Source organism: Protopterus annectens, chromosome 8.part0 (genome assembly GCF_019279795.1).
Source record: "Protopterus annectens isolate FY-2018-M chromosome 8.part0, PAN1.0, whole genome shotgun sequence".
In the NCBI taxonomy this organism is placed as follows: domain Eukaryota; kingdom Metazoa; phylum Chordata; order Ceratodontiformes; family Protopteridae; genus Protopterus; species Protopterus annectens.
In genome coordinates, this window is record NC_056741.1 from 500,458,486 (window position 1) to 500,469,433 (window position 10,948).

The window sequence follows — 10,948 nt, forward strand, 5'->3', positions numbered from 1 at the left end:
AAAGGTTGATGTACATACACAGTGAAACATGTTGGGAGGGTGGCCTAATGGTTAAGGTGTTTGCCTTACAAACACAAGGTGCAGGGTTTGAGTCTCACAAGGGATAATTGGCTAGGCTTAAAATGGCTCACAAGGGCAGTTAGCTTAGTACTAATCTATGAACCTATGAACAGCGAAAATCCAAATGCCGAACAAGTTTTGTCAGCAAAACGTGCCACACAGGTAAGTACAAAATAATAAAAAAAAAAAACGCTTATGCAGTGGGGCAAGCCCCCCTGCACCCACCATGTGGGGGGCTTTGCTCCCCACACCCCCTTCTTAAATATACCAACTCCAAAACCGCACTACACTAAGGAAAATGATATATTTCCTTATCCCCACCACCGCGCTGCTGGCTAGGAAACACGTTCAGCATTTTGATTTTCACAGTTTACCTGTTTCGCTGTGTATGTCCATCAACCTTTATGTATCAATGTACACACATTTGCGCTTTAGATCTTTCGGGTTTCTAATATGTAACCGAAAAGGTATGTATTGTAATAAAATGTGTCCTCTATGCCTTGAAGTAGTATTTATTAAACAGACATTTCACTTTGGTAAGAGATTATATTATTCCCCTTTACAATGACTAAGTAAGTAAACAGATAGCAAAGCAAAGTTATCCAGCTGGGTACTATCCCCCAGCCCTTTCAGTGTACTCTGACTGACCAACCTAGCATAGCTAATAAAAATGATGAGTACAAACTCGTAGTTTGTCCTGGGAGACATGGTAGTTATTACACCTGGAGCATACTGAGTGAAATAAAGATTGAGTCAAATCATGTACTTGCAATATATTTGATAAAAAAAATGATGTATGCATAGTGTGGCAATTCTCATCCAGTGGTTCCCTTGGGTTAGTTAGCAGCCATTCTAGGGCTTTGGCCCATTATAAAAGCAATCAACCTGAGAATGTTAATTCCTCACTGGAGAGAAATCTGAAAGGTAGACCAGGAGGCATTAGAGATGCCACCTATTTCATACTTTTCTGGACAAGCCAGAAATAGGAATGTTAGTTCAGTAGTTCAGAAAGCAGAGTATAAATTCTGGTATTCTGTTTATCTACACAAATAGAATTTTGGAGTTTGTAAAAGTGCATCCTAGGATTAACTTTTTAAATGAAAAGCATAGCTAATGCGATGCAATGAAAACCAGGACTTGCTAAAAAGGAAGAAGGCAGCATTCCACCTCAGAATGACATAATCATTGATGTCATGAAATGGATGGAGAAGAGTGGGGCTGTGGGTGGAGCAAGGGTGAGTTTTGGTTCTGTTTTCACCACAGAGAAATGTGACAGCCATAATAGTCATGGACTAAGGTGTGATACATATGTGGCTGATTTGAGATACCATGTTGATTATGGGACTGAGAGAGAGGCCTAGAGGAAAGGCATATAAATTTTGGAACTGAGAACTGATGCATATGAGCAAAGGCTAAAGCCTTGAAGAGAACTGTTGCCGTTTGTTTATTTTCCCTTGGACTAATGTCAGAGGAAAGGCCTATAGCCTAGGACAATCCTAAAAATTTCAAGTCTATCACCTAAGACTATTTCTCTGATGTACCTGAACAGAGAGCTGGGCTAAGGAAAGAAGCCTGCATATAACTTGAGAGGACTTTCATGGACTAGAGAACCCTTTGGATTGGACTATTTTTTTAAGATATCACTTAATTTGTAGTGCAATTTTAAATGTGCTGCTCATTTTGTAAATATCCTGCCTTCATAAATCTAATATGTAGCTGAGGTCATTAACGTTCATTAATATACAACTCATTCAGGGAAACTGAAAAAAAATAAATGGACTAGATTAAAAAATATTTAACTTCCCATGTGAGAAAACAATGTTTGAGAAAACTAGAGTCAATTATATTACAACCCCTGATATGACAGTAATGAAGTAACAAATAAACTTGCATAGCTAACTTATGAATCCCTTGCCATAGCATATATGGACATCGCTAGGACAGAAAATAAAATTCAGTGGAAAATGAATTATTTCAAGTTTCAAATATTGCCATTATATATAATTTTCCTGATATTTTTATACATAGTGTATGCTCAAAAATTACTTGGTGCTATTATATATTGTAGTAAATGGGGGCTATATTATTATCACAAAAGAATTACTATTAAAAGTATATTAAAATCTCGCTCTCTTCACCCTAGATCTCAGTTGTTATGGATGGCATCACATTCCACCAAGTGTAAAGAAAAGGCTGGTTATAGAGGGTTCTGAATCCTATAAGTGCCAGCCAGTGCACCATACAGGTATATGAGTGAGATAGGTTATTACTCTTGGATTTAATTCATTTTCCCATATAGGTCTAACAACTACTAAATGAATACCCATACCATCTGTACCCAACAAGTTATAGAAAAAGTGAAAAGTGCACCAAAATCTGATTCAAAATCATCTCACTGGTAATTTTTTCAAGTAATCTGAATGCAACTTGTCATCCTACAGTGTTAACTAATGCCCTCTTCTCAAATAAAAATATAACAATACACAAATAAATGAAAAGCACAGAGTCGAATAGAATAAATAAAACCTTACTTATGCAATAAAGACAGAGGTGATAGAGGTAAAACATGCAAAGGTCAAGGCAACGCACAAATGTAAAAAAATAGCCTGTTGTATAAGGCATATCTAAAGAAGAATCTGATCTACAGCTTAGTAACCTATCTTCAGTACCTCTCAGCAAGAGTATCTGGATTTACTTTCAGCTATAAGATATATATTCTAGCTTGTTTTCTTTTTCTAAAGGGCAAAGACAGTGACATCAAGCTATATCAGTTCTTTTTCCACACAACAGAAGAAAGTCAAACTAGAAACCAAACAGTTTTTCAACATTTAGAGATTTCAAATGCAGTGAATCAGTTTCTCATTTAAATACTAATGGTTGCTTCTCATGAAGATTCTTGTAATTGCAATTTATGGCTTGTTTTCTTATTGTTTCTTATTGTTTCCAAATTCTTGTGTGACACAATTACATTTAAACAGTTAGCTTCTTTCAGGGAAACTGCAGAATGTTACACCTCAAATTACAACAGCTTTCATACATTTTGCATTTGCCTTTCATCTCTTTTTCTTCATAGATGAAGGTCACATTGGATGCATTTTCACGAGACAGGAAAGACACATATTGCACATTAAACAGAGCTCAAATATGTATTACAAAGGGATTAACAGTCTGAAATACGAAAGAAAAAGTGTATCCCTGTTTTAAAATGAGGCTTGGTAACAAACCATTTTGTCCTGGGACATCTTCAAAGTGGGGTTAGATAATATATTAGTAGGAATAAAGAGGGTAGGGAGGGAGGAAAGAGTAAAATGGGGAAGGAGGAAATGAGGTTTAGACAGGGAGGGGCTAATGCAAGTGTAACTGGGTAAGGAATCACATTTTGGTGTGAACTTGATAAGGCAAGGTACACCCGTGACGACCTGTAGGTACTCCCGGGGAAAAGGCATGCCTTCCAGTACTGGTTGGTCTGTATTCTATGAGCACTGCACCTATGAGGAAAAATACAGGCAGTTAGAAGAACAAGAAAAATAAATGATCAGCAAATTAAGGCATCTCCAGTTGGGTCAGTACAATTTATTTCATTCTGTAGCTGGCTGGCTGACTGACTGACAAAGTTTACTAGTGAGTATAGCACTTTTTATACAATCTTGAAAGATGCAGTCCTGCCTCTTTTGATATACACTCTCCTAATCTGGTCATGGATGCAGCTATTTTCAAATTGCTATTACAACAGACTATTTTAAAAGTTGCTACTACAACAGGTTTTCCTTTTATGGTGACAAGTACAGAACAAACATTTCTTGCTTCAGCTTGCATTGTCATAATATGATCATACTTCTTAATTGTCTAACATTTCTAATGAGAAATACTATTCATTATTGTTGTTACAGCTGCAGTTTATATTATTATTACTGTTGAATAATTCAGAAATAATGAGAATTTGCAACTTACAAAGTAATACAAAAGCTTAATAGAAACTTCATATAAAAATCTGCAGCATCTATGTGTAAGGCACATCTGCTCCTGTCATTCATTCTATAGACAACATAAGAAATAGAATAATATATATTTTCTTATTCTTTGATATTTGTAGAATTTATGTACATTTTACAGAACATGTATTCTACATTTTGTTTATTCTTTACACATATGGTTTAGGAATGTTTTGATAGAAACAGAAAAATGTTGAAACACAGGTGCCCAGTAGGAAGGTAACTGGAATAAAGTAGCTGTACAACGACAAAGTAAAATCTTCTTTTTAATACAAAATGGTGAGCGCTTTCGCAGTGGTAAACATTGCTTTATCAGACAGTTCATTCAAACAGCACCAGCACATAAATACTTTAATTCATTACTAGAACACCCAATACTCCCACTCAAAGTTAATTCAGCACTCAGCAATCAATTACTATAGTTACATTTTGCCCTTAGTTAATTGCTGAAGTCAGAAAAACTCTGTTTAAAAACCACATGCACAAAAGACAAGAACATGTGGATAAATATAAATAAAACACATAAAAAATCAATGAATAAATACATATACTCATGTTCCCCATTTAGTTACTTATGTGCATAGATATAAGCATAAAAATATATATAAAAATATGTATAAACTTATAAGCAGTACACACTCAACAACTTAATTAATACATATTCTGCCTAATAAATGCACATGTTGTCCACCTAGTAAATACATATGCTTTAATACATACATCTCAACAAATGCTTGTCTTTAATGATATCTATGCTAGAAGCAGCTCAAGAAATACTGTCATACTGACCCAAAGCCCTGCATGTGTTTATGTAGTCTTCTCTTGTTAAAATAGTGTTATTATTTTTTATTTTAACCTTCTAGATTTTAGCACTGGCTTCAATGGAACACTATCATTCAAACTCAAACCTCTATGTGCCCCTAAATGCAAAATCCATTTTACTTCCAGGTTTTCAGTGGTATTGACTATGTCCCTCATCCTATTGCTGACATTCTGAATGTGTAAAACCTGAAACAAAAATATATGGTCATCCCCCTTATCCAATGTATGCTTAGCCAAAGCACTATAGAGTTGCCCTTTTCTAGTGCAGTAAAGGTGACCCCTTATCCAATCCCTAAGGTGACGGTTAATTTTGCCAACATAGAAATGGAAACATGTTGTGCATTGAGCTACATACACTACATTCTTAGTATTGCAATCAGCAGAATTCCTTAACTCTCATAGATGCCCTGTTTCAGGGTGCTTAAAAAACCTTGATTCATCTATATAAATGCACTGTGTACATTTTCCACATCTATGGGTACCATTCACTGTGCTATCCATCAGAGCAGATGTCCTTGGATAGCAAGGCTGCCGTTTCAGATTTTTCCTATTTCTTAATGCAAAATGTGGTTGTCCACCCACTATGTTGGTAGTATCCTCATCTACTAACAACATATGCCAATTTTGGTGTATGATGGTTTCAAACCTTTTCACATCCCTTGTATATGGTAAAACCATCAGAATGTATCGTAATGCACTATTCTTAATACCTACCCTGTCACTACCTACTCTATCATAGTAGTAGTTCTTAGCTTTACCTTTCCTTTCTTTGTGCACATTATGGTACAACTTATCAATTTCATGTTCACTATACCCCCTATTAAAGAAACCTGTTCTTAGCTTAGTTAACTCATTTCTATACACTTCCTCTTGACAACATAGGCGAGATATTCTCATTGCCAGACCTCTGATTATGTTAGGAAAAATCTTAGGGTTATGCATACTGTTTCTGTGTAGATAAGATGGTCTTTAACATTGTTTCCTATATAATTTCGTAGACCATTGGCCATTTTCTCTGTCTATGGTAATGTCTAGGAAGTCTAAACTCATCTCAGAGCAGTTCATCGTAAACTATAAAAAGTCACTAGTAGTATTTAGGTATGCATACAGAGATTTAAGTTGTTCACCATCACCTTTCAAAAAAATAAAAAGGTCATCTATGAAATGCCTATAAAAGGCTATTTGGGGATTCCCTAATAGATGTTCATATTTCCAGTTAACCATAACCAGGTTTGCATATGTATTGGCACAACTTGTGCCCATGGCAACCCCTGACAACTGCTTATAGCATATGCCGTTGAACATAAATCTGTCGTGCTCTAGTACCAATTCTAGTAACATACAGAGAAAGTCTATCTTAGTATCAGAGAACTTTCCCTGCCTTGTCAACTCTGATTTCACCATGGTTATCCCCTGGTCATTGAGTATACTTGTAAGTAAAGACACTACATCTAGTGTGGCCAGCATCACCATATCTGCTGTTCCCATTTGCTTCACTGCCCCATAAAGGTCCACTAAAAACTGTTCTGTGTATTTCAAGACATATGCATATTCATTGAGTTCTGTCTTCAATTCCTTATCCAGGTATATAGAGATGGGTTCTGTTAGCCTCCTGCTCCTGCTACTATAGTTCTAAAATTTGGGTTATATGGGTCTTTGTGTATGTTGGGGATGCCATGGATTTGAGGTATGAGTAGATTTTCAACAGTGAGATAATTAAAAAGGTCTTTATTAATAGTTCCATACACATGCATTCATATAAGGTACTAGCAATCTGTTCACACATTTCAAGCACAATTGTTGTTGGTACTTCAGCATATACATTTGGATCCAATAACATTTCTTGCATAGCTGTATTATAAAAGTCAGCATTCAATATCACCATTGGTCCTCCTTTGTCAGCGGGTCTTATAACAATGCTATCATTAATCTGCAAGACACACAATGCTTTGTGCTCACTCTTTGTCAAATTATACTTTCCTTCTTCTAAAAGACTGTTTCCTGTGCTATAAATGGCATTTTCACAAGCTTTTAAGAAACTTTATATATTATGCGGCAATATTGGTACATACAGACTGTTTTTCTTAACCTGAACATCCCTTGCCTCATTGCAATTTCCAAATTGTTGTTTCAGTGTTTTATTTCTAGTAAACAAACATAGGCATAATAGAAATTCACTAATGTCCATTTTAATTGAAGGTAAACAATTTAAACCTCTTTTTAATAAAGAAATCTCAGCTGCAGACAGTTCATATTTGGAAATATTCCATATTAACTCTCCTGCCCATACCCCCACATTTTTTTTCAAAGTGTGAGTTTGTAACTGACCTGGTGCCTCTTTACATTTCTGGCCCTTGTATGCACATAAGTAGTTACTAAATGGTGAACATGACTATATGTATTTATTCATTGACTTTTTATGTGTTTTATTTATATTTATCCACATGTTCTTGTCTTTACATTTTGCGCATGTGGTTTTTAAGCAGGGTTTTGCTGAATTCAGCAATTAACTAAGGGCAAAATGTAACCATTGTAATTAATTGATTGCTGAGTGCTAGGATTGGTTGTTCTAGTAATGAATTAAAGTATTTAAGTGCTGTTGCTGTTTGAACGAACTGTCTGATGAAGCAATGGTTAGCATTGCGAAAGCGCTCAACATTTTGTATTAAAAAAAAAAAAGATTTTACTTTGTTGTGGTTCAGCTTCTTTATTCCAGCTACCTTCCTACTTTGCACCTATGTTTCAACATTTTTAACTTCTGGCTTGTTTGGATTTATTTGTTTGCTACTTGTGTATCTAGAAACAGAAAAATACTGATTAAGACATGTTGTTTTATACAACTTCTAATAGAAGAGCCATTTACTGCTGTTACAATACATCAGAGTATGTCAGTGTGTGACCTTTGTTATAGGCTGCTGTAACCTTTTCATTCTATCTTTAGCCTAATAGCAGGCTGAGCTGACAATTTTAAAAACCACTGTGAAGTTTTATAGCTAGTTTACATTTGACATGTGACATCTGATTATTAGAGAAATTATTTTCAACCTAAATATTTGCTTATATTAATAATTATGCTTTGATAAAGAGAGGAATTATTCATAAGCACTATCTTATTTTGGCTGATGCTCTTTTAGCCAGGTATTGTATTTCCATGCAGCTTTGCGTTATTTTATGTCACTGGGATTCATATAAAAGAATGTTCACACATGCTGCTCAGGGAAAATTTCATAATGCTGGTGTCTCAATATTTCTATAGCATACTATATAACATATATATTGTTATAAACTTTTTTAGTTGCTGAATGGTAGTTTGGATGGGAGAAAATTGGTGGGGACCATGATGGTGGTGATAGTAGGCATGCCATTGTGGTGGCTTTTGCTGGGGGGTGGTTGTACTCTCTTGGCACACGGTACCTTTACACCATCATGGGATCATTCTGGCAGCTTTTCTGCTAAGGGGATAGCTATCTGTTTGTTCAAAAAAAAAAAAAAAAAGAAAAAAAATGGTCTCTCTCTCTTTCTGAGGTAAAGCTGAAGGGAGGTTCTGCAGAGGACAGTTGAGGGGAGGGGTATTGTTGCAAGTGGTCGGTGCAGTTTCCTGTTTGGCCTTTTCTTGGCCATGCATGGGTTGAGGCATTCTGCTTGCCTGACATGACCAGGGGATTTTTGCGGCTCTGTGTGGGGTGGAGTGGCAGCTGCTGTGGTGCATGCGAGGTGCGGTGTTCGTCGTCGGTCATGGGGGAGTGTGCAGAGTTTTTGTGGTGTGTTCAGAGTTGTGCATCGTATGGTGCAGCTTCATGCCTAACTGAGATGCATGTTTATGCAAGACTCGTTGCTCCTCAGCTTTCTGAGAGCAATGTTTGCAGTTTGTACCTTTGTTGAGACTATTTGTTAGTTTTTGTTGTGAGTCAAAGTGGAAGCTGAGGCAGTCTGGGGGTTGGTGTGTAGTGTTCACTGTGCTTTGACTCTAAGGTTGAGAACGATGGTGTAAGTGTGCAGGGGTTGCTGGGTGGAAGGCAGCTCATCTTCTACAGCTTGGGTTTGAGCCATTGGGTCCATTTGTCTCACTATTCATGGATTGCAGGTGGTATGCCGCCATTGAGGGGTTTGCTTCTGTGCTTGCCTGTGCCATGCTGGCGAGTTGGCGAAGTTCATGAGAAGCATTTTGGAGTGGTCTGTTCGTGAGGTCTGCTGCTTGTTTCCATTTTCTGGACTTGTTGGTGCAGTGGATTTTGATGCAGGGAGATATTGTGCTTACTCCTTGTGGTTTGTGGTTTTGTTGTATTTGGCTGAGCTGTAAGTCTCGGATTAGGTATTTTGTGGGCTGTGTTCTCACGCATGAGCAGATGAGGTTACCTGTGAAGGGGGAATGTTGGAGGGTGAGGTTGTGCTGGCTTGTGGTTGCTGGACAGTTTGGGCTCGGTTTCTGCTGACTGGCTGTTCGTGGATTTTCAAAAAAAATTGGTAATAATAAAGTTAAATAAATAACATGGATAAATAGATGCCAGTGGCTTGGTTCTTCACTGGTTCTCCTTTCCCCTCGGAACTTGTGCTGTTGCTCCTTGAGGCTTTTGATTATCTGGCAAGTCATGGGGACGATCTGAGGAGTGGGTTGGTGTGTGGTGGCATGCATTGAGTTTTGGGCGTAGGCCCAGTTTTTCCTTGTATGTTTTGGTGTAGTGCGGTCATGCCTCTCAACTGTGCAGATTTTGCAGAGCATCCAGATTTTGCCCAGATTGTTGGTTCATTTTGTGGAATTGTGGTTATTGGCAAGTTGGTAGAGGGTGGTTGGATGGAAGTTGGTGGCTCGGATGTCTGTCATGCCTTTCTGACTTTATGCCCTTTGGGGAATTCATGCTGATGCAGAGCCTGTTGTTCTGCCAATTTTCTAGGTTCGTAGGGGCAGTGACCAAGACTTGGCCCTGTTTCTGGGCCTCTGTACCAATTTTGTTTGTGTCTTTGTCCAGATTTCTTGTTCTGGGAGGTGGAGAGGTGTGAGCACAGTGAGGCAGTCTGTGATACAAAAGGAATCAAGAATGGTAAGGGAAGAATTATTACATATGGCATGAAGAAAAAGAGATAGACAGGCAGTGGAAGTTTGGAAAGTTACTGCTGAATTCTAGCTGCACTACATAAACAGGACTTACAGGCTAGGTTGTTAACCTGCTTTTGTTAAAGAAGTTTCAGTTTCAGTTGCCTGCTATGTCCTCAACTTTATTGCAGCCATGCATTTTTCATAAACTCATGGTTTTCTGGCAGGATAATGGCTCCTTACTAACAGTAGAGTTTAGGAAATGACAGGCATGCATTTAGACTTCATACCCCTTCAAATCCATGCTGCTGCAAAACCCGCTATCGACTTTTGAGTTTCTTAGGGACATTGGTCCCACTTTATTGGGACTATTTACAGGTTTTTAAATATTGTTATACGTATTTGCTGAATATGACCAGATGGGGTCTGGCATCTTGAAATAATGCTGATTGTTTAGTCTGTCCCATAATGCAATGCATGTCTCTAGAAAATTGTCATGCATGCCTATTTTTTGGTGGGTACAGTCCTGAAGCTCATGTCACTGCTTTGATTTTGTATGCATACACTCCTATCTTTCAGTCAGTTAATTTTAAGTAACATTTCATGCTTTTCAATGACAGCACGGAGCAGGAGACTTGATTCTTGTTTCCTTGTTCTAGCCTTTACTTTCTGTATGGGTAGGGGAAGGGTTAGGGAGTTATGACATCACAGCATGGGTGGGTTTTTTAAGACAGTCGTGGCAATGTCTGTTTGGTGAAGAAACTGGCCAGACAATGTCCTGTATTCATTGGTGTTGATGACTTCAATGAATTGGAGACTACTGCATCCTTACCAGTCCTTAGGACTATATAAATGTGTTATGATTAATAGATTGCTGTAGTTGGGGTTGAACACCAGAAGGACAGCTCTATTAAAATAATATGGCTAATACCCTGTGGCAGTAGGTGTAGATGAATGATAATGGTGAGATACTGTGGCAGTGTTAGTTACATGATGGTGTAAATTTTGGGACGAGAGGATTGTGGAAGTGACAGATTGACCT

At 37.6% G+C, this 10,948-nt stretch overlaps 1 protein-coding gene across 1 annotated transcript in view; it reads right to left on the minus strand.

Annotated features, from left to right (window-relative positions):
• Positions 1-9,465, minus strand: part of LOC122808271 (melatonin receptor type 1C-like) — a 109,220-nt gene extending 99,755 nt beyond the window's left edge. The window contains exon 1 of the mRNA XM_044079234.1: positions 8,943-9,465. Coding sequence (XP_043935169.1) covers positions 8,943-9,465 — 523 coding nt within the window. The remainder of the gene's footprint in view (positions 1-8,942) is intronic.
• Positions 9,466-10,948: the final 1,483 nt, after the last annotated feature.